General features: G+C 40.1%; 1 protein-coding gene across 3 annotated transcripts; it reads right to left on the bottom strand.

Annotated features, from left to right (window-relative positions):
• Positions 1–1,218: 1,218 nt before the first annotated feature.
• tom1l2a (target of myb1 like 2 membrane trafficking protein a) lies at positions 1,219–24,039 on the bottom strand. 3 transcript variants are annotated; one of them, XM_085158121.1, is made up of 16 exons: positions 23,910–24,039; positions 19,442–19,526; positions 15,503–15,581; positions 14,928–15,077; positions 14,318–14,452; positions 13,313–13,456; positions 13,002–13,118; positions 11,953–12,086; positions 10,297–10,339; positions 9,308–9,479; positions 8,721–8,835; positions 8,139–8,214; positions 7,274–7,348; positions 4,495–4,554; positions 3,929–3,965; positions 1,219–3,801 (listed from the first exon to the last, which is right to left on the bottom strand). In XM_085158121.1, exons 1-16 carry the CDS (start codon positions 23,959–23,961, stop codon positions 3,647–3,649), a joined length of 1,629 nt encoding a protein of 542 aa, XP_085014247.1. In that variant the 5' UTR covers positions 23,962–24,039; the 3' UTR covers positions 1,219–3,646. The 3 variants fall into 3 exon arrangements, with proteins under 3 accessions (XP_085014247.1, XP_085014248.1, XP_085014249.1); XM_085158122.1 differs by lacking the exon at positions 7,274–7,348; XM_085158123.1 differs by lacking the exons at positions 4,495–4,554; positions 7,274–7,348.
• Positions 24,040–24,093: the final 54 nt, after the last annotated feature.

Below are 24,093 nucleotides of genomic sequence, written 5' to 3'. Positions count from 1 at the left end.
CAGCCAATCACCCTCCTTTGAACTAGATTCCCACGTCCCTGTTTCTCAGGCTTGTTTTGATTGTTTGAGTAAATGAGTAAGGGCATGTGGAGTATACGGCCACGATCTAATACAATTTACACACAAAAATCTGATAATGTACAAAAAACAACAAATAATTGCAGTAATCGAAGAAGTGATGCCGTGGCTAGAAAATATTTATATGGTTACATTTGATGGGTATGTAAAAAAAAGCTAACTACAGCATAAACGAGTTAAGTTTTGATTCCAGAGCAGGTTAATACAGTTCTGAATATCTTTTATAATATTGATTATAAATAAATATATTTTTTTCTCTTTGCATCAAGCATGGACATGTTTATTGTGGGCTTGCCACCAATAGCCAATCATAATCGTGTGGGGCGTGCGCTTAGAGACAGCCAAGCTTGTTTGACTCGAATTAGCGACTCCTCCTGTAGAACCAGTAAAACCGTCCAATGAGAAGCTCAGAATCAGAGTGGGGTGATCTGACGTTGCATCTTTGGGTCTAGCGATTACATCATGTGTTTCGCTCCTGGAATGATGGAAGCAGGAGGAAAATAAACTGCACAACTACATGTAGCCAGAAGGAAATAAAAAATGAGCACATGTATTTTAACAAAAACAGTTCCTGCAACTTTTCGTAATGGTGGTTTACACTACATTTTTTCTCTCTCTCCTATAATAATTAGTAACGTAAAAACAGGCAATGCGGGTGTTTTTGTTCGTTTGTTGTTGTATCCCTAAGACTTCATTTGAAACACACTGTTTCACAATGTCTATGTTTAACGCACTGTTATAGTAACACAAAAGCAGAACCCCACAACGGTATTGTAGGAAAATAGGTAAGTGACCTAGGGTAGCACTGCTAAGTTGTCAGTAAAGTTTGGTAAGATTATATAAAGTCCAGCATGGTTGGTGGTCAAGTGTGTAACAATAAGTCTTGTCCGTTTGTTTGCTGGAGTTTGTAAAGTTGGCTAGTCTTGGTCGTCAGGTAAAGGAAGGAAAAATGATTCTTTTAAGGATCTATGTTGTGCAAATGTCCATAAACAACCACATGTGAGAGGGTGAAAGGCTCATTTCACAATGAATGACCAGTACAGTACAAGATTGAGTCTGGGTTGCATCAGCATGTACATGAGAAAAGAGAGACTAGTCACAGATCCCCTAAGTGTAAAATAACCACAAACAGTTATGAGGTAGAGGTCACACACTGCTAGTGTTTTATTGGGCAGTTACATACGTGCATTAGGTCAAATACAAATCTGACCATTAGTCATGGCAGCAGACGGCACAGCCAGAGAGACATGGAGCACCCACCGATAGAAAACAAGCCTCAATTCCATGTCCACAAAACACGAGCTTAAATATCCCGCGTCGCGGGTATTAGACATTCAGTTACCACTTTAAAGATAGCCAGAATTTAGAGGAATACATGTTGCAACCAGGACTTAAGCTTCATAAGAGCAAGTTAACACAATACACTCTGTTACAGATGCAAAGTTACAGAACACACAAACACAGAAAACTGTCAAAGTTCCCTTTAAAGAATCTCCTGTTACATTTTTAGTAACCGTCCTTGTTCAACTTGCATGGTAGGTGTTTTTATATCTGTTATCTGGCAATGATAATAAACCCTCAAAACCAAGTGTAACCATACACCATGAAAGAAAATTAAAGCTCATTATCATTATTATTTTTTTAATCTAAAATACATTGATTACACAAATACATTTTTAATGTCACCTTTGCATCTATGTTAGCAAGAAGCTTTACAACTGAGGTGCAAATGGGCTGCCTCTGATTAACAAGGCTTTTGGTCTTAAATGGACTGAAAGGAGAAAAAGAAAATCTTTTTGAAGCGCAGAGCATGTTAAAATGAACTGGAAAAAGAGCTGCAAATAAGACGGGTTTTCTATTTTGCCTCGGATCAAAGACAAAACCTTTCTCGGCAGAGCAACTCTGCTGAAATCAGTCGGTCATAGAAATGCTTGGCAGCAGCTCCAATGAGAGCAGATGAATCATAGCAGGTTGAAAATGCACAGGAAATAAAGTGTAATGTGTTTGCACGAAATCAAAGAAAGCAAAATCGTGCTTGCTTCCCGCACGGTTCAACCTCGGCCTCAAAAACATCAGTTGTTCGTTTCCCCTTTGTTGTTTTTTAACCATGAATAATAAAAATACAGAAGGGGAAAACAAAATAATACTTTCAGTGATCCTGATATTATTATGACCCAATAGATTTTTTTTACAGAAACCACCGTTTCTGTATTTTGAGGTATATTGATTAAATACTATGGAGTGTGTGAAGATTTGCCTGTGTGAATGCATCTGTTACCACAGCACACTTGTCTTGTAGATGATTATGATGCCAGTGCTAAGCTGACATTATCATTTAAATCTTTATTTCTGTGTTGCATCTTTATGTAATTTCCAACAGTCCAATGGTCCATCTATCCACTTGTTAGGCAAACAAGCGCACTAATTACATAGTTAGAAAAGTTATGTGCAAAATGAACTCATTCTTAAGATCATTTCCCATCCCCTAGAAAAATAGTAAGCATCTTGTAAACACAAAAGGACAAAATACAGATTTTTCTTCTTTTTTTTTTTTTTTGCTTCAAAGTGCACAGACATTAACGCGGCGGGGGGAGGGGGAAGGAAAATTTTGACAATCCAGCAACTTATTTTGAGCATGTGAATGTCACTATTTTTCGATTGGTAAAATGAAGAACTAGTTGGTCATTAAAGCATCAATATTCTTTGGAATGGCTTAAAGTGTTTGCAGTTTGCGGCACTTTTCTACATTAACTTCTTGTAGCTTTTCAATGAGCATCTTCCTTCCCCTTAGCTATCAGAAATAGATACGAGATAAGAGTGAATCCTAACTAGTACATTTTTTGATTTTTATTATTCTTAATTCCCTTTGGTTAGAGGAATGCTGGCATACACATTTTAAAGAGATTAGCTAATATTATAATCTTAGTTTGCAAAATTAGCCTGCTAACATGAAACTGTTCATTACAGTGCCTTAAGCAAACTGGGTAATAAGAGGTGCTGCCCTGCCACGAATATCTCAGTATTAAGCATAACTAGAAATCCACAACTCTCAATGCACTGATTGATCAGTATATAACACAAAAAAATAAAACAATTAATGCATAAATAAGCATTTAGCCGAAATGTAGTAAAATAACACAATATACTCCTAATAAAATGCTTCCATACTGACTCTGTGAGTAGACCTTCAGAGAAATTTCCCAGTAATCTCACGGTCAGGTGTCACATTTTTAAACCACATGTCAGTTAAGTGAAGTTGTCCTCCTTTGGTGGCGAGTTATGGAATGAGATGCGGGGCTGCGAGCAGTACATCCCACACTGACAGATTAATACATCCATATACAGTAAAACATAACGCAGTAATGTGCAGTAAACTTGTTGGACCTCTGATGGTTAGAGCGACACTCTGGCAAGATAACAACAAGGAGATGGAGATCAGTTGCTACACCAATGCCAGTCAGCAATGAAATGGGACTAGGAGGATTGTTTTGGAGGGTGGCGGGTGGGGTCATTTTGGGCCAAGACCTTTAGATGCCCTGGAGAGAAACCGAGGTCCTCTGAGAACAGTCTACAAGGCAAAGAGGGCATCTTCCGTCCGTTCAGTCTTCTTATGGGAGCCACTCGGGGCACGGGCTGGGTGGGAGAGGTTAGCAGGGTTAGGTCCTGGGGGAGATGGCAGAGTGTCTGCAGCCTTAGCTCGCTCCTCCAGGAACTTATCAAATTCTGAAAGAAACAAATTGATTTGTCAGAAACATAGAAGCTGAGGGTCACAGTGTTAAGACTCTCAATCATTCCCACACACATTTGAGCTAACAGAACACACCCATAGGTGTGAATCAACTGACTATACCTTCACTAGTTACTCCTTCTTCAGCAGCATCACCTTTCTATTAAGAAGAAGAAGAAAAAACATGACATAAGACACCAATCTCTATAGAAAACTATCAAGAACGGCGTTAATTAATGTGAGTGTAAAATCGACAACACAAGCGGCACAAGTCAGCTGCCTGTAAAGTTCCCACAAACTCCAAACCGAGTGGCTCATGAAGGATCCGTCTGTCATGCATCCTCCCCACATTTTCCATAACGAGAAACCTTCTAGAGCCCCACCACAACCACCACATGCACAAGTTAAAGAAGACCATTGCAGCTGCTTTAGGTTAATTATCATTAGCACTGTTTCCACATATGTCTCACCTCATGGCAAACAGTTATGTAAGTGATTGCTGGAAATGATTAAGATGAATGACTAAGGTAAAGATTTTAAGTAAAAAGAAAACCAAGGTCACATGTATGCAGTTATAAGAAATGGTTGGATGAAAAGTGCTTTAAGGGTGGAAAAGAGGGAGAAAGAGAGGGTAGAAAAACAAAAATGTTAATCAAGGTTAAAAAAAAAAAGAAAAATTAAAATCTCACCACGTCAGTACAGAGCCACTCCTCTATGTCATCCATGACAGAGGACTGCGATACTGGGATCTATGGAGCAAAGCCATGGACAACAACGAGGGGTAGCAACAAAGCCACACGACAACAAAAACAACGTAACACACGCACACACACAAAAACAAGAATCACCAGAGGCTCAGGAGAAAAGATAAAAAGAAAAACAATAATAATAATAAAAAAAATGCTTGAAAGACACATTCAACCTCTCTTGATTCTGTGCCATTATTGTTTTATCATGTGCAACGACCTGCTGCCGAGCACTCCTCTGTATAAGAAGAGGACTTCCCGGCCTGTGTATTGTTCTCATTAACTCTGTATTGCTGACATGGCTTAACAGCTGCCGACTAATGTCACACACAGCCGTGCTAATTATTCCGCATCATTAGTTAATTAGCAAATCGCTTGAACGTGATTAAGAGATTGATTGGTTGGGAAAGGCTGAAAGCACAGGGACTGTCGAGAGGCACGGCAACCCTGCACACCCACCCACACACACACACTCAAAAACACAGGGCGCACAGAACATGAGCATCGCTGCATGGCATGTAGTGACACTGGTGATGGAAGCCATGTCAGACTGGATGGTGTCCATTTGTGTTCAAGGTTGTGTGAGCACCAAATAATCAGAGCGATTAAGGAGTTTGAGGTATTACAGGAGGAGGCGAAAGTGAACTTTAACCGTGACTCAAGAAACCTCCTCTGAGGAGTAACTGGTAAATTTTTTAAAAGTTACTTGAACCCTTTAAAAATTAAAGTCTCCAACATTAATTTCACCTATTTTGACAAAGTTAAAGACCATCGCCCAGTTTCAAAGTTAACTAGAGAGAACAAAACCCATTTCCTAAGGCCTTTACAGACACTAGAAAAACACTGGTGGGGTTTCCTTGTGAGATCACAGGTTATGCATATCAAAAGATTGGCCAAGGCAGAGTGGCAGTGAAAAAACTGCATGCAGCTGCGTGAACAAGGGGAGGAAAAAATAGAAAAAGAGCACAAAAAGAAGTCTGTCCTCATTATGACTCACAACAATAACACTGATATAACTTCAAAGTGTATAACATTGTGCTGAACGTTTATAAAATCAACATATCATCTTATTCTACATCTACTGCTTCATCTGTTAGTTGGTTTATGTGTTAGAATGTGAGGTTATAGTGAACTGTATAATATCTAAGATCCAGAGACCATTAGAGGACAACTGACAAAATACTCACCACTACACAGCAAACCACAATCACTTTTAATAATTCTCTTATGCTTGGCTGATATTTCATGAGTACTTGGACTCACTGATTGGATTTTGCTGTGTAGCAGGAGCATCTCTACTCCTCCGCTTTTTTAGTGAGTGACTGTTAAATGACGATGGAGCTTGGTCAAAGTTCCTAGCGACCCATCAGCCTCATTTTAACATCCATGGAGGGGTTAATGTGAGCACTAGTAATGAGTATAGTCTTGGGTCAACAGAGTACAATAGAGGTGGGCAGTATGGATAAAAAAATTCTGTATTAATATGCCAACCAATTTGGGAGCTACAGTCAGGGTAAAAAGAAAGTAATAAAAAACAAACAAAAAAATCATCTGATTATTAACATGTTCTAAAGTGATTAAATTTGATTTAAATTTAAATTTAACAACCGCCAGTGCTACTCCTCCCTCAGCCTCCTGGTGGAGATGCTATCAATTTCAAAATCCTACATTGCCTTGTTCTCAAGTTATTGTATTCAGAAAGCTTACTCTGACTTTGCGGTCAAAGTCGCTGAAAATCAGTTTGAAAATCCTACGTCACCTTGTTCTTGAGTTACCGAATTCACAAACTTGGATGCCCACGCCATTCTTTTTCAGTCATTTTGTTGTAGATCTGCTGCTGTGTTTAGGATCATTGTGCAGTTGCATGACCCAATTTGGGCCAAGCTTTTAGTTGTTTTCCTCATATTTGACTCTAGAAAAGTGACTGCAAGGTGTTTATATCCTGTGGCTGTAAAACAAGCCCAAATCCTCACCACTCCACCACTGTGCTTGACACTTTATCTGAGGCGTTTTCGTTGATATGCTGTTTGGCACTTTGAATTATAGCCAAATATCTCCACCTTGGTGTCATCAGTCCAAAGGACATTGTTGCAGAAGTCTTGTGGTTTATTCAAATGAAGTTTTACAAACACGCTGCTGCATGTTCTTTTTAGAAAGAAGACACTTTCTACTATAAGCCACACTTGTTCAGTCTTTTTCTAATGGATTTAACATGCTAACTGAGGCCTGTAGCTCGTGGGTTTTTTGCAATTTTCCTGAGCATTGCACAGTCTGACCAAGAGGTGAATTTCCTGGAAAGTGACACAGTGTAATATGCCATGTTTTGTACTTGAGGCTGTATTTACCTCATTTTAAGACTTGCTAGTTGTTTTTTATGGCCTGTTATGTAAAAACTTCCAGCTGAAAGAGGGTGTGTTTTCTTTTTATCATGACTGTAAGTGTAACTCAGAAGAAGCAGATTCCAAAATAAGCCCTAGTTTAAATATCTGTAATGACACATTGCCCAAGACTACAGTACAATATCTAAACTAGGCATGGACATGGATGTTCTTAGAAGGAAAAGCCACTTGGAAGTAGGACTGTTGGGAGGATTTGGGAAAAAGGTTAGATGAGGCTGAAAATGAAGCGCAGCTCATGAGGATGATGGACAATGCTGGAGGAGGCTGACATGAGGTGGACATGAGGGAGGGGTAGGAGGACACACTGTGGATAGAGTCCTCACCATTCCTTGGGTAATAAGCCAGCTGTCTATGGGCAGCTCCTGATCTGCTGGGTTATCATCCCCTTTAACCCTCAGCTGAATCAACAACAGAATAACACCTTACACAAAAGAAGAAAGGCCCCACCACCACAGCATAGCACAAAGTGCAGAGAGAGAGACAGAGAAGAAGTCAAATGTGCAAAAGACGACTGAGAGAGGAGGGAATAAATGAGGCCAACATAAGAAAATGGCAAAGGATCACTGCATAAAGATGAAAATGAGGAAAATAAAGAAGGAAAAAAGAAGAGATTTAAAACTCAGTGAAGTATACGTTCTAAACAAGGAATAAATCACCTAAAGCAACTAAAGAATGGTGCCACCTTTTTATGTATGTGTACCTAGAGATAGCCAAGCAAATATACTGCAATGTGTGCTCAGAGAGAACGACTAAAAATCTTGAAGCTAGTCAGTGATTTAGAGTTTCTGTGAGCACTGACTTTAGAGATGCGCAGATTAAAGGAAGAAGAAAGACATCTGCTTTGAAGAACGAGAACCTAAATGCATGTTTTTTTAATAACTGGGAGAAGTGCTGACACTAATGGCTAAAAAGTACCAGTGGTTAAGATACAGTATAAAAACTCACAGTTAGACTTTGCTCCCATCTTCTGTATATAAAACTCATTTATATGCTTATGACTGGCATAGACACTATAGACAACAGCACTATATTTGAAGTATTCAAAAATGAGAAAACCTCAAGCCTCTGTTTGCTCAAAGTTCAAGAAGCACTGCATCAGGACAAATGTCACTGTAAAGTATTCAGTGTTACAAGCCATCACATGCAGAGAGCTAAAAAAGCTCGTCAGCCATGCTTATTTGTACTCACCCCTCCTGTATTCTGTTGTCTAACACCCAAAGCAGAGGCCAGGCCACCCAGAGCCTGAGGGTCTTCATATTTTACACTGTGTACAAAACCAGAAACAGATTAAGAAGAATTAAGCTGTATATAAAAAAAATTAGGAGCAAAGATGATGTCTGACAGCTTTTTTTATCTCTGTCCAAAGAGAAGACAAGCAAGACATTTCTTCTTAAGAAAGAGAAGAATAAAGTGCAACAAAAGTCTTCAATTCTGTCCAAACTAGGGATTTTGTTGATTCATGGCATAGACCCTTGAGCCAAAACACACCACAGTGGACCCCTTCGTTCACAACTTGCATGAGCAAAAAAACAGTAACATTCAGGTAGTGGAAAAAAATGGGCAAAAATACTTATTTATTCACACTGAGTAACACAATAAACTAGGGAGAAAATACCAGATTAACATCCAACCTGTCCCCATAGGAATTCAAAAGGCACTCCAGGAAATATAACCGTATATCAAGCATTTCAGAAATGTAGTGAGCACATTACAAATAGCTATTTATCAAAATCAATTACATTAAGGGAGCTAAATTAAATGTAGACCTACTTTTTGCGCTGTTCAGCCAGAGAGCTCCCCCTGGTCTGTGCGAACATGTCAAAGTCGTCAGGGTTTTGGGCCGATTGAGACGACGGGGTGCCGCTCGTGCTTTCTGAGCCTACATCTGGATCAAGAGGGTGGCAGGAGACAGCAGAACATGGAGAAGAGCAAGGATTAAAGTAAAATGAAAGAGGATGAAAGAAGTGGCACAGAGAAATGAATTTAAAATTAATGCAGCAAAGTTTAAGATGTCCTAATTATAGACCAGACTTACAACACTCCAGTTTGGCAATGTGTAATTACCATATATTACTGCACAAAATATAAGAGGTAATCCCTCTAAGGTTGAACCACAACACTTCAGTGAATTTTACTGCAATTAGTTAAAAACAATTAGCTACAAATTTAACTTTTGTCATGTAAGAACCAGCAAAGGTCTGCAGGGATTCGGGAGGACAGGAAGACATGCTTTTACTTTGTCTGTATGGATCTCGAATGGATTAATAGGAAAATTTAAATTTTACAACAATATAAAGGTGCTTCTTGTGCACCTTTTATTATCCTAAAAAATAGATTTCATTATGTTTTATCCTTACCAAGTCCAGCTAGAGCACTGGATAAGGATGCTGCAGTGGGGTTGCGGGCAGGAGAAGCCATGGCTCCAACAGTGGAGCTAGGTGGAGGGCTGGATGTGATCCTGGGTGTTACCACAGCTGGGGATCCTGGGCCCAGGTCTATCAGGTTGTCCTCTGTAGCTTCAGTTAACATCTGAAAAGAGGAGAGCAAGTGAAATATACTCGTTAACTACAAATATAAAACAATGCAACTATGCAGCATTTGTGACACCAAGTAAAAGATTAAATTATTGTTTTTTCCCCTTTTTTTAAAATCAGAAGAAATGCTTCTAGCTACAGAAATGCTACACAATTTCAGACAACACTCTAAACCAGCAGTCATGGATTGGCAGCTATGCAAAGGAGCAATAATGGAGCTGAATAAACAGCTGCAAGAGATTACAGATGTGTGAGAAGGAACACCATGAAAGGTGGAGGGAAGGGAATAAAACATCTAGTTTCAAACAGTAGAACACGTCACAAGGCTCTAAACACGAGATTCATATAACAGACGTTTTGACAGTCATCACTCAGTTCATCCCAGCACACTGGCTTGGACTGAATGTGGTCGTGGTGTTATACTTGCCTCCATCAGCTAGCCACAACACAAACAGACAGAGCACACAGAAAGATCAACAAGCTGCAAACACAAACAGCTATGTGGGATGTAGTGAGAGATGGCCCAGTCCATTGGCAAATGTCTCAAACTGGCAAATGTGCACTTTTTTTACAAAGCACTAAAAGGCATTCCACTTGCATTACAAATGAATGCTGCCATGGTAAACAGTTGAGGGGGATTATTAGTTCAGATAATGTTTGAATCATCTCTCACAGCATCCATAATGTTAAGCAAAGGTATATGTAGTGAAATGTGAAAAAAAATATAATAATGATACGTGCAAAAAGAAAACATGCAATTTCAGCCATTAGGCCTCTGTTCTTTGTTTCTAGTCTTTGTTGATGGTACTCACCCCATTGTTCTGTGCAGCTCTACCTGACCTGTACCTCTCATACCTGTGAGCAACATGAAAAAAAACAAAAACAAAACAATTAACACTTTGCCACATGCTCTCTGAGCTTAAACGCTCTTTTAACACAAACACGATGAAAGAAAAGTTTTAGCATTTAGAGCCCAAGGAGCACATAAACAATGCACAGTGCTTTACTGTGCAATATTTGGACAATCGCAAATCTCGATTCATAGTGATTCAGTTATCTTAACTGATATGACCCACTTATGTAACCTTATGAACTACAGTAAGTCCGTTTAACCTGTTATATCGCGATCTGTGTCATGCATAGGGATGGGTATCGTTTAGGTTTTATCCAATACCGGTGCCAAACCGGTACTTTTGAAACGGTGCCGGTGCTTAAACGGTGCTCAAACCGGTGCTTAAAGAATGGAAAACACAAAATTGGTCCAAAAACCTCTCATGTTCAGTTGTTTTTTTGTAAAAAGATAACAATGCTAGCCTTTTCTGCAGCTATGGGGCATATATGGCATCATTCTTGGCTGGAAGCAGTGCTTAAACAATGGAAAAAAACACAAACTTTGTCCAAAAACCTCTCATGTTTAGCTGTTTTACACTTTTTCTTTGGTCATTTAAGCCTTTTTGGCCAGGGTGAAGGGAGTATCTGCCATCAAACAAGAAGGCAGCCGCATGTAGCTATGATGGTGTTTGCTGTTCATCTTACATGCATTAATATAATAACGTGGTTAGCTTACTCAAGGTAAATTACACACAAACAACATTAAGCTACTCACACAGAGAAGAACGGCTGCTGCTGCCATCATCATCCGTCATCATTTCTGCTACACTGGCAGGGCTAGGGGCCAGGACTCTCCTCTTCGGGTTTTTGGGGGATGTTGCTAATTCCGGGTCCGATAACAGGCAACCCACAAGCAGTAGATGTGCACGGTGTGAGGTCTCGCAGCAAGCTATCAAATACGGCGCATTTCTCGGCTTTAAAAAGAACGCTATGCGGCGCCAGGTGTTTCATCAGATTTGAGGTGTTACCTCCTTTGACAGTATCACAGTATCAGCTTAAAGCACTTGTTGCAGGCTGCTGAGTTTGCATATTTTGCTGTGAAGTACAGCCAGACTTTTGACCGCTTCGCCTTGGACATTTTTAATCTGTAGCTCTGCTCTAAAAGAACGTACGTACCTGGACCCGCCTACTATCCTCGGAAACTTAAAATGATTGGCTAGAATCTAAAGCGTATCATTCCATACCAGTTGGTGGCGGTAATGCACCTTTCAGTTGTTTGCCAACCGCCAATACAAATGTAAGGAAGAAGTGTACCACAGCTCAGGAAAAAAAGCACCGAAATAAAGCACCGAAATGTGCGCTGCTTTTCGGTCTGGTTACTACCGTTTATGTCAGAACCGGTGCCATCATGGCACCGGATACCGGTACCCATCCCTAGTCATGCAGGTTTTTCTTTTTTAAGAAAACCTGATAAGCTTACGTCTAATGATATCTAGAGATTCATCTTTAAAATTGTGCTCGAGATCTTGCCAAACCAGAAAAGCAAAAACTAGCAAGCACTAGTGATCGGGGTAGTAACCAAAATACACAAACAAGTATTTCTTTTTGTGACACGAATACAGTTTGATTGAATTCACCTCTCGTATCGGAGGAAAATGTTGTTGAGGTCATCATTTGCGTGTAGGAGCTCCTCTGTTACTTCCTCATTAGAGACGCGCGAAATCAGCTCGACCACTCTCTGCTGCATAGCTCGGCATGTTCTGTTCAGCTCCTTGACAGAGTGTCACATGAACAGATTGATCAATACATTAAGTTATAAATCAATTTGAGAAAAAGTGATCTGCAGAGAAACTGACAAGCTGACACATACTCAGACAGTCAAGCGTGTGTTTGTCTGTCTACTGATGACTCAAAAAATCCTCTATAAACCACTCCATTTGCCAATACATAAACTGTTATGCTGCTTATTTATGACTCACAAATGGGTGGAGAGCTTTCTATAAATATAATACAAAAGGCTTTTAGTTTTAAGCAAGTCAAAAATATTTGCTAAACTAAATCCTGTTACAGTTTTTTCTACATTACCTGAAATAAATAGCAAAGTGAGTCAGGTACTACATAACAATTACACTGGCACAGGCTCTTTAGCCCGGGGCCAGATACTTGGAGACGATACAAATAGCTGAGGGGTTTCTGGCCTTCAAAGATTAAAATCTGCATGAGCTTGCATGAGAAAATGTTGCGATTTGACCTGCTTAATTGCCAGTTTAAGGAATTTTACCACAGAAAAATGGCCCTTGGCAGGTTAGCATGAAAACTTAACCCATAACACCCCCTGGTGGCTGCACAAAATTACAACACTTGACAGTTAAAAGCCGTGTTGGAAAGAATTTGGCTTTCTGAATGCACATCATGCATGGGGGTGTATATAAAGAAAATAATTCACAGGAGCCTATAATAAATCTTCTGATAAGAAAGTATGTGACAGAAAAATCTGTGATCTTTAAAGACTTGTGCTTCAGAATGGCAAATGTCTTCTGATATGCATAAAGAATTGAATTAAATTTATGCCAAGTTGGGTTTTATTTTGTTTGGATTTTTGTTCTTTTTAACTACAATGAAGTTGTACACAACACAGGCAACTACTGAATGCATTATAATGACATTCATTGTGTATTAATCTAACCTGAAGTAGTTCTAGGTCAGAAGCCTCTTCCTGACCTGGGACCATCTCAGTTAGCATCTCCGACATGACTTTGACGTTTCCTCGCACTACGTCCAGCTCACTACGCAGCCGGGCAATCTGAAAGCACACAAGATCAAAGGTCAATGAAAAACATTTGGACTAATTTGGTATCAGCGGCACAGCAGTGTAAGTTGAAATTGTGCTTAAGTTTTAAACTCACTAAATACTGAATAAAGCTTTTTTTATTCAAAAATTATTTAAAAAAATGCTGTGTGAATTAATTTAGCTGAACAAAGGTTGGTGTCCCTCACCTGTTCAGGAGTTGCTGTGATGGGGTTGGGAATTTCAGGGGCCTGTGTGGCAGGGGGAACGGGTGAGGCAGGTTTAGGAGTGGTGGGATCAGGTGAGGTTGGGGCAAGGTACTTGACCATGGCTGGATCTACCTCTGGTGTGCCCTATGATAAAAATAAATACATAAATAAATAAAACAAAAACCCCAAAAAGCAAAACTCTAGGCCAGTTTATTAGGTGGACCTGTTCAATGGCTTATTAACACAAATAACAGATAGGTCAGTGGCAGGAACTCAACTCAGACATTAAATCCAAGAAGGGATGGTCGACCTGCTAAAGTTCAAACCGAGCAACAAAATGGGGAAGAAAAGTGATTTAATTGACCTTGAATTTGACACTTGTTGTTGGTATCAGACAAGATGGTCTGAGTATTTCAAAAACAGCTCATCTACTAAGTCCGGCATTTACAGAGAATGGTCTGAAAGAGAAAAAATCCAGCAAGTGTCAGTTCTCTGGATAAAAATAGACGCCTCGCAGATGTTAGAGGTCAGAGGACAAGGACCACACTGCTTTGATCTGACAGGAAGGCAACACTAACTCAGATAACCATAAGCATCTCTGAACACAGAGTACATTTGAACATGAAATTGATGGTCTACAATAACAGAAGAGCAGTGATGCTACAGTTTGAATGGGCTCACCAAAATTAGACAACATAAGATTGGAAAAATGTTGCCCCTTCTCAGTTTCTGTTGGAACATTCAGATGGTAGGGTCAGCATTTGGGATAAACAACGTGAAACAGAAGATTCCCATCGTGGATGTGCAGCTGAGAAATTTGCAGCAACTGTGTGATGCTATGATGTCCACATGAACAAAAATGTCTGAGGAACGTTTCCAGCACCTCGTTGAATTTATGCTATGAAGAATTAAAGCAGCTCTGAAGGCAAACATTGGTACAACCCAGCACTAAAAAAAAGTGTACCCAAAAAAGTGAATGAATGTATTTGTGTATTTCTTCCCTACCCTCTGTGGTGTGTGAATTGGAGACAGTGCATCCAGGTCTGCCATTGGGAACTCAACACCTTTCCTTTTCAGTTCCTCATAAATATGCACCACCCCAGTTAGATCAGGACTACTCCTGAAGGCATCTGCCCAGGCCTGTCAAAACACAGACAAATTATTTAGTATGCTCTCAATTCTTGGTATTAATAAAACTAACTAAAATTTTTAAAAAAACAACAACAACTGAATGAAAGCACGTAACATTACTAGTACGGACATTATTTTGCTCCAATCCTTAGGGAATTTCTTTTTTTTTTAATTAGCCAAATATCTCTACAAGAAGGCTATCCACAGGATCTCCTTCAAAACGTTCCTATTAATATTTAAGGGAGCGCAAAAAGAGAAATGGAGAACACCATCTGTTGGCTGAGGTGACCTCAGGTAACCAGATAAAATCACAAAAGGCTGAAGCTGTTGTGCAACACATGTGAAGTGGCGCATGTTGTTCCCACCTGAATTAAAATTCTGCAATGGAGTGTGTTGGTAAAAGCAAAAAAAGAAAAGAAAAAGAAAATATGTTGCAAAAGAATTTTATTATTAAAAACAGCAAATACAGAGAGCTCTCCAATACCTGTATAAGAGACAGCACTTTGTCTTGTACGATCGTTGGGGGGTTGGCTTTGGGGGAGATGATCTTTACCAAAACACCATCAATAAAATCTCTGTTGGCCACCTGGACATGAAACCTGTGACCACAGTTCTTCACACATGTCTCCAATACCTACAGGAAGAGAAAGGATTAAACAAAAAAGTTTGTGTGTGGGGGGGGGAGCAGCAGAGAAAAGGCAGACTTAGTCAGTATTTTGCTCTACACAGGGCCTTCCAACTAGCAGAGCTATCAAAGATGTGGGAGGACATAAAGACAGCTCAAAGGGCATGGCCACTGTAAACAAATGGAAAGAAGAGGCAGAAAAACACAGGCCATGCAGCGGAAGGCAGAGGAGACGCAGCAGAATAAAATGACCAGGAGCACAAGATCAGTAGTGTTTTCCCTTTAATGTGACATTAAAAACCTACACACTGAAAAGCATCAACACCATGGGCATGGCCCAGTGAGTCATTTTTGTCTACCAGTGCCTTGCTCATATATTCAGTGACTTTATTCCTAGTTTTGCAATATAGTTCCAAGAAGAAGTATGAACTTACGGTTAGTGCGAGCATAACTTCTCTGTAGTTCTTGTTGCCGCTCAGTCTCTTCTTCAGTGCCCGCATGGCATCTTTTGGCCTAGACAGGAACAGCAGAAAGTTACAGCTGCACACAGTACCCTCTGCTTATAGTGAGCGTAACGTCACCGACTTTGATGGAATAAACTCTCCTGTGTGCCACAATAACAGATGCGATTCAAGTCCGTCAGCATATCTATTTGACTAAAACAGAGAAGTACTGTCACACCATCTGTCTCACTCTTTTCTCTCTGTGTGACTATACTGTAAGTCTGTCCCACAGCAAGATCAAAAGCTGCCCATGCATGAAGAGTTCAGATTGGCTGTCGGCCTAACGTTGTCCATCTTCATTGCAGATGAGACGGTACGCTTTTATGGACTACCTACTGAGCTACAGTACATTTACAGAGTCAAGGAGCTGAAACAGAGAGAAATGGAGGGAAGCATATTGCCTTATATATATATGGTCCCAGACAGCCCTCTGCACATGACTGAGTTTACTGAATATAATCTACCCAGCATTTCTGATTCTCTCCACAGTTCCCTGTTGTTTCCTGTACATGTATTTTCGCTATATCTTGATTTAGTCCTTACCATCTGCTGTGAAACTTTCATAATTAAATGCACACATTAGCATGTGTTAAAACGTCGCACAAATGTTTGTGCTGCATTTCAAACTCTGGAATTAAGGAGACTCGATCTATCTAGCTGAACATCTTGAAGACAATAAGTTGTGTGAAGCTGAACTCCCTCTCTCTCATGCCTTCTGTTTTGCAAGTGTGACCCAGAGAGCGCCTGTGTCGCATGTCAAGACAATGAGTGTGTGTAGGCATGAAGAATGTAAAAAATAAAGTAGAAGGGGAAGCAAAAAATGAGTACATATTCTTCCACAAAAAATACATTTTGCTATTTAACAGAAAATGGAAGTGTCTGATTATCATGCATCAATGTCTGTAACAGGTTAAGACTTTTTCCTGAGGTAAGACATGTGATCAAACTGTTCTGTTAAAAAAAAAAAGTACAAAAAAGGTTTTCTATTTATATTAGGCCAATAAACCCTTCAAAATGTTTTTTTCAACTGTTTCATAAAAGTACTGTCATCACCATTTTTTATGCCCTCCCTGAATTATTTTTTTTAACCACTAAATGGGGAAGAAAGGTGATTTACGTGACACTGAACGTGGCAATGTTGTTGGTGACAGACAGACTGATCTGAGTATTACTACTGCGATTTTCCCACATAGCCATCTTTAGTGAATACAGAGAAAATATCCAGTCAGTTTCAGTCTTCTGGGTGAAAATGCCTCGTTTCAACTAAGGTACGTAAACAGCATTTCTGAACACACGTGTCGAACCTCAAAGCAGATCAGCTTCTGCAGCAGAAGAGTACACCAGGTGCCACTCCTGTTGGCTAAGAACGGGAAATTGAGGCTACAATTTACACGGGCTCAGCAAAATTGGGACAACAAAGGACTGGAAATAACACCGCCTGGTCTGATGAGCCTCAATTTCTGCTATGACATTCAGATGGTAGGGTCAGAATTTGGCATAAACAACATGAAAGAGTGGATCCATCCTCCCTTGTATCAACCGTAATGTGTGTAATGGTGTGGGGGATATATTTTCTTAGTGCCTTCCTTAGTACCATTTGAACTTCATTTAAATACTACCCGACAATTGTACGCTACCGAGTTAACCATGTGTTCCTTTATGAACACAGCACATAAAAGTGTAAAGCAGAAGCAGTAAACCTCAAATTATAACAAACCACTTCTTGAATAGGAAAATGGGTTCTCTTTAGCTGAATGAGAGACAACCATGAGGGGAAGCTTGTAAAAAAAATATAAATGCGGTTAGTAAGTATGGTTTCAGCTTTTTTGAGGAATACTGGAACTTTCTGATCACACCTTGTACATTAACTACAAGCCAGTGTTTTGTGGTAATTAATTCTGATATTATGGGCTTTTCTGCATAGCAGTTATAATCACTATATTATGCAAAGTAGAACCCAATTAATAACAATATTATTAGTGCATTCTGATTAAAACAGTCATTCAGATTTACTTATTTGTGGCCAAAAGTCTAACTCAGGGGTCAGCAACCTTTAACACCCAAAGAGCCACTTGGACGCGGTTTCCATGCAAAAGAAAACACTGGGAGCCACAAATACTTTTTGACATCTAAAATGAAGATAACACTGTATATATTGTTTTTTTACCTTTATGCTTTGTGTGAACAACTAAAGTAAGTAAGTAAAGTTTATTTATTAAGTGCTTTTCACAGACAGGCAGTCACAAAGCGCTGTACACAAATATTAAAATAAACAATACAATCAATAGACATTATACACAATGTAAAAGATCAAATGTAAAGAATGTAAAGAATATAAAATACGTGGATCAACAAAAGGCTTGTTTGAACAGCAAAGTTTTTAACTGCTTTTTAAAAGAATCCACAGAACAACTAAGGTGTGTTGCTTATGAAATCCATGAAGTGCTACAGAGAAAATTACATTTTATTTATGTAATTAACACATTTTGAACTCTTAAAGAAATATAAATTTTAAAAAAAACCCAGCTGAACTAAAATGATCCATGTAGCAACAAAAACTGTTGTGAGCCGCCACCTTTATATCGCCTTTGGGCTTTTGGAGCGTTGACCTGACTTTTAAAAAGTAATTGGAACAAAAGCACTATGCTGATAAAAAATGAAAAATAGATATTTGCAAAATTCTGCCTAAATATGTATTTTACCTGGTTAATGTGTGTGGCGGGGCGTGGTCTGCAGAAGCCGCTGCATGGGAGTCGGACGCACCTGAGCGGCACCCGCAATCACACCTGGCTGCCTTAAAGTATGTGCTCTCTCTGCTGTTGTGTTGTCGGGCTGTGAGCTGAAAAGCTACAGCCGGCTGTATGTACAGCTACCATGTGTGAAAAGTGGTCAATAAAGAGATGCTGAAAAGCGTGTTCATGGAAACATCGTCGGGTCTGCCGTGATATGTTTACAATGAGACTTCTGCTCCTGAACCTCTGCGCACAGCGTCTGCAAATCGGGGCTGTACGAAGTCACTTTCATCTTTACGCAGGACTGTAAGCTGCCATCTGTGAAGCGTGAGCGGTGTTTGTTTTTAACATAGTTCACAGTGGAGAACAGCTGCCGACATAATGTGGATCCGAAGATCAATAATTGGCCTACCTGGAGTTGAAAGTCTCGATAAATGCACGCTGTTTCGGCGGGTATACCGGCTTCCGCGAGTGTGACGCTTATTTTGAGCGATGAAAAATAATAAAATTATTTTATTTTATATTTCAATATCACAATAATCTTCCAATTTAGAACTACAAGTTAAAAAATAACTAGACACAAATAAAATACACTTCAGCTAAATATTTCTAATTTATTTTCCAAAACCACGCGGACCCGCAGTATAAGGACTAAAGAGCCGCAGGTTGCCGACCCCTGCTCTAACTGAATTTCTCCATGCCCAGATAAAGTTTTCCATGTTAGTAATAATAAACTCAGATTTGTATAAGCTCAATAAAATAAATGGCAATTGTTTGGTTTTATGGCTGCAAATCTATATAATTTGGGAGACTTGTTCACCAAGTGCAGGCTGGGTATTTTTCAGTGTGGGAGGCTGACATGAGAATCCATTCATTCATTCATTTATTCAGACAATAAGACAGTTGGTCAGTCATACCTAAAGAAACAAAAGGCCATGTGTAGTAGAGTGTCTGTCAGCAAAGAACAGTGGGCAGTGTATTATTTGCTCGAGCCTCTCAGTTAGCCACTGTGTGATAAAACAATGAATGTTTCATTACAAACCACAGCAGGAACTTGAGTCATTTTGGGTTAAATACTCTTGCTAATCCCACTTGATAAAGCAAATTATAACCTAATAATAATAATGACAGAGCTTACCCTTCATCGGTTTCATTTATGATATCGCAGATCTCCATGTTGAGGGTCCAGTCCTCATTCTGTAGGCCTCCATCTGTTGCCCTCTCTGGAGGAAAACACAAAGAGTTCAACTGTTATGCTAATAAGCTAACTGCAGTGTACGGTCTATGCAAAAGGCAAGGTTTGAGTGACACAAATTATGATTGTTAGGATGTCAGTTAAAATCAGTTACCACTTATAACAAGAGACACATCAGTATATACAATAAGTTCAGACTCAGTTGTGCAACGACACAAAATGTGACTATTGCAGAATAATAAGTTGTGGACATTAACCAGCGCTGGGGCTTGCACCGAACAAAATGTTACTTTTGATAGAAAAAGCATTTGCACAATGCCAGCTGTCTCATGTGTTACCATGGTGCTGCATTTTAGCCAAGCTAGGTTGTTCTCAAGCTAAAGCACACTGATTAAAGCAACCCCTCATTTACATAACATCACAAACACACTTGTGTAAATAAGCCAGCATGTGGTCGCAGACTTGTCCATCCATCAATCTTCGATTGCTTATCTGGATCTGTCACAAGGCAGCAGTCTAGACATTCCTCCCCCAGGGAAACCTCCTCCAGTTCGTCTGAGGGTTTCCAAGCCAGCTGAGAGATATAATCTCCAACATGTCCTGGTTCTGCATTGGAGCCTCCTCCCATGCTTGAAAGACCTCACCCTCCACAAGGCATCCTAGTCAGATTGCCAAAGCACCTCAACTGGTTTCTTGCAATGAGGGGAAGTAGGCCATATCCTGAGCCCCTCCCGAATGACCATGCTGCTTAACCTAACCCCAGCCACCTCGCTTGTATGCATTCAATTCAATTTCATTCATGTAGTGCTAAATTAGGGCTGTGCGATATGACCAAAATCTCATATCCCGATATAAGAATTCTATCGTCCTGATAACGATATAAATCACAAAAATGTAACATTTTCTGTAAATTCTGTGAATCTCAGGCAGCTCAACTTGCGTGAAGTGTTTCCAGCTGCGCGTCATGTAGCTGGAGTCCAGTGTTTTAACCGATGCATGAAACGATACATTTTTAGACATAACTTGTAACACCCGCCGTTTTCTTTGTGAGTATTTATTACACAGCGTGCTGCGGGGAAAAGCCTGTTCTAACGTTTGAGTCTAAGGTCTATTTTTTTTAGCACCTGGCGGCTCTTTTTTACTTCTCATCCGTAAATAATCTGCTCTTTCACGTGATTCGGTTTATTTTGAAAAGTCTCAACAGGATCTTGAGCTTTATTGTGAAAGGTTTATGTGGAACATAAACAAGCGGACACGCGATGGTGTTACCGTCGTTGTTGCTAACCATAACGCATAAAAACAGGCGCTTGTCCGTCTGTAGTGTGGTTATATTCAATATAAGAGACATAGAGAACTTTAAGAAATTAATATAGCCACTACAGTGACCATCAAAACGATGAAAAAATATTGCCGTAAACAGTTTATTTTGCGACACCACGAAACAAACAATAGTGTAAAATGAAACGATAGACGTTTTTATATCGTCATCCGATATATATCGTTATATCAAACAGCCCTATGCTAAATCATTACTACAGTCACCTCAAGACTGCAATCTCATTCTTTCATTCACTACCCAGAGCTCATGGCTCATATCAGTAGAAATATAGATTACTGAAATAATAAATAGACCAATGGAAAATGTGACCAGATTTAACTCAGTACTACTTTTAACTGTTTGTTTTTGCAATTATAAATACAGATGAAAAGGCTATTAAGTTCTCTTTTTGAGACGTGAGCACTCTGTGCAAGAAAGCGCCATAAATATAGCCAAACATAAGAGTAATCTTTGTAAGAAGAGGTTTGGATGAAGTCTTGGATCCGTAATCACGAGACTACCATTCTATTTCATTTTCACAACGCTGCAGTTTCCAGCTGTCACGGTAAACCCAAACATGCAATAAATTTTGCCAAAAACATGCTCCTCCAAAGCCTCCAACTCCAGTAAATTAACTGAAAAGAGCCAAGAAGTCAGTTGGGAAGTGGAAAGCCGAGATCTCAGAGGGAAAGCCACACTGGCTGACAGTGAGTGATCCAGCTGTGTACTCAGTTTTAACTATTACAACATGCAGAAAAACAGAAGTTCCAATGACCGGCTCTCGCCTTCACACTCCACCCTTTCATTTAATAGCATTTTGGCTACAAGGAGGAAATAAGGAAGCCAGACTGTGAAAGCTGACAAAGATGAACTGGCTCTGCATTCATCACTGTTTCCCGCTCCATCTCCTTCTTCTTCAGCGGCCCTCCAAATCCATCCATCATGTCTGTGGAAGCTGCCGTTTTATAGAAACACAGAGACTTAGAGCAAAATTTTTTAAAAAGAAAAAAGATTTCCTACTGAAGCAAAATATGATACAGGTGCTGACTGCATAGATCGTCATTAGATGAGTCCTGAGTGTAGACAGGAGATGTTCCTCTGCGGGAAGCTCAGAGGCCCTTAGCAGGATGTTATGCCAGAGCCAGGGGTCTCACAGGGCCATGCAACCACTGGACATGCCTCAAAATCATGAATTATTCATGCTTTAACTCCCCTCTGAAATCAACTTTTCACAGGCTGGGCAGCTTCAACAAACCCACTTATCTACAAAAATAAAAAGGCATGCAGTGAATTCAAACATGAACAACACTTAAAAACACCTCTGAGTCCACTTTCTGAGTCTACAGCATCCAAAGCATGAGTTTGAAAGATTTAACCAGCTACTTCTTCTGGGATAACCCATGTAATCTTCTCAAGTGGATTGTCATGTTGTGGCAGGGCAAAGCACAGGCAGCAGAGGATAGAAGGAAGGGATGCCCCCCTAAAACTCCGATCTATTTGTGTGACACACACTGTAAGGACACTGAACATGAGCCTACTAATGGAGTTAAATGCCTGCTAAGTGCATTAATTCACGGTGTTGTGTCAAAGCCCCCACCCCGGCCCTGAGAACTGACACCACACAAGTGAAACCAGTCAATCACATGGCTTTAACAGAGGCAAGCTGTGCCATGCACTTGGCAACAAAGCCACAAAGTCCTTCTCTGGCTACAATGTGAACTTTTAAGACACTTCTTTAATTCCTGCCTTTCGTTGTCTCCACTCTCACATATATTCTATTTGTCCCATGCGTTTGTCTTGATATTATCCAATTCATTTCCTCTCATACATGTGCCACGGTCATAGTAACAGCTGCCAAAGGTTGGTTGTCTTTATTAAATATGGACACAAATTGTGGTAATGCATCGGGCTCTTACAGCAATTAGATTTACCACACATCTCCACTGTCAGGCTTGAACTCTCACATTCCCTTTGTGTCTGGTAAGATGATACTTTGCCCCTCCACTGAGGTGTACAGATCACTACCGCTGCAAATGACAGCTGGGTGTCAAGCCCCAAACAGTGCAGCAGCTCAACCAGAGAGATCTGGCAGGAGACAAGGCCAATTCTGTGATGGAAGGGGGGATGGGGGTCCAAGACATGCTGCATGCAAAAACAAAAATGCATCTGGTTCTGCCCAGTCGAGAGCTTGATTAAAGCACTATATGGCTCTGCAGAAAGTAAAAACTGAGTAATTCTGACACTTAACCAAAAAAACCAGCAGCTGTTGCACTTGGTCAAAGGCAAGCACAAACAAACAGTGGGAGAAATTAAAAGTCTGGCACACATCTGTTTTGCAGGAGTAGTTTGCCAAAGCATTAACTCTTTTTCACAAAAACGGCGAAAAAAAGTAAAGTTCAATGTACCTACGGCACCTACAGTACAATCCTACTTTCACATTCTTCAAGTAAACATAAATTCTTATCTTTATACTTCATAAAACAGCTGTTATCAGTAGCCGGTTCATCGTCAGTTATAAAGGCATGGTCAGGCCTTGGTACCAACTATTATGAATCTCAGCTTGCTTTGAAAAACAAAAAGGAAAATGCAAATATTGATGCAACTACACCAAAGGGATGCTGCAGCTCACGTATATGTCCTCCCTGGGGAGAAAAAGCACCACACCGTATCGAGACTGGAGGGAAAAAACCTCCAGGCTGACCGCACAGTTTGGTCAACTATTGTTCAGAAACTAAGGAAATATGGAAGTTATCTGGGTCTCTCTTGAAGACACTTTAAGTCACGTCAATACAATAGCGTCAATTTCAGTTAACCTGATTTGATCTTCTTAAGCTGCAATCAGTGTCTACACATATGCATGGCTATTCAACTTAATGCATTTCTTGTGATTACACCGGACTAAGTTATGGGTTAGCTGGCTAACATTAGCTGAGAGCCCATTCCAGGCAGATGACGTTTGCTACGATGACACCCGTTAGCTCGCTATTTCCACCTTTGAGCCCAGTAGTAAACAATATATGATGGCCCACATTCAAAGTACGTTGGGGGAAGGAAGCAGCAAGCCTTTAAAAAATAATTTCAGGTCTAACGTACCTATACACTGGCCCACGGGAGTACTGTACGGATTTCCAAGTAAGAACTCCATCTTGACAACAAACGATCCGCCCGGGAATGACAGGCTTCAGCCCAGAGGCAGTACTATCAAGTCCCGCCTACCAAGGAATTCTATTGGTTCAAAAAGTTCGACACGTACAGAGGTTTTTGGACACGTGTGGCT

This window comes from Neolamprologus multifasciatus, chromosome 4, assembly GCF_963576455.1.
Source record: "Neolamprologus multifasciatus chromosome 4, fNeoMul1.2, whole genome shotgun sequence".
NCBI classification, from domain to species: domain Eukaryota; kingdom Metazoa; phylum Chordata; class Actinopteri; order Cichliformes; family Cichlidae; genus Neolamprologus; species Neolamprologus multifasciatus.
The sequence above is the reverse complement of the archived record's forward strand: the minus strand, read 5'-3'. Positions and strand labels throughout refer to the sequence as shown.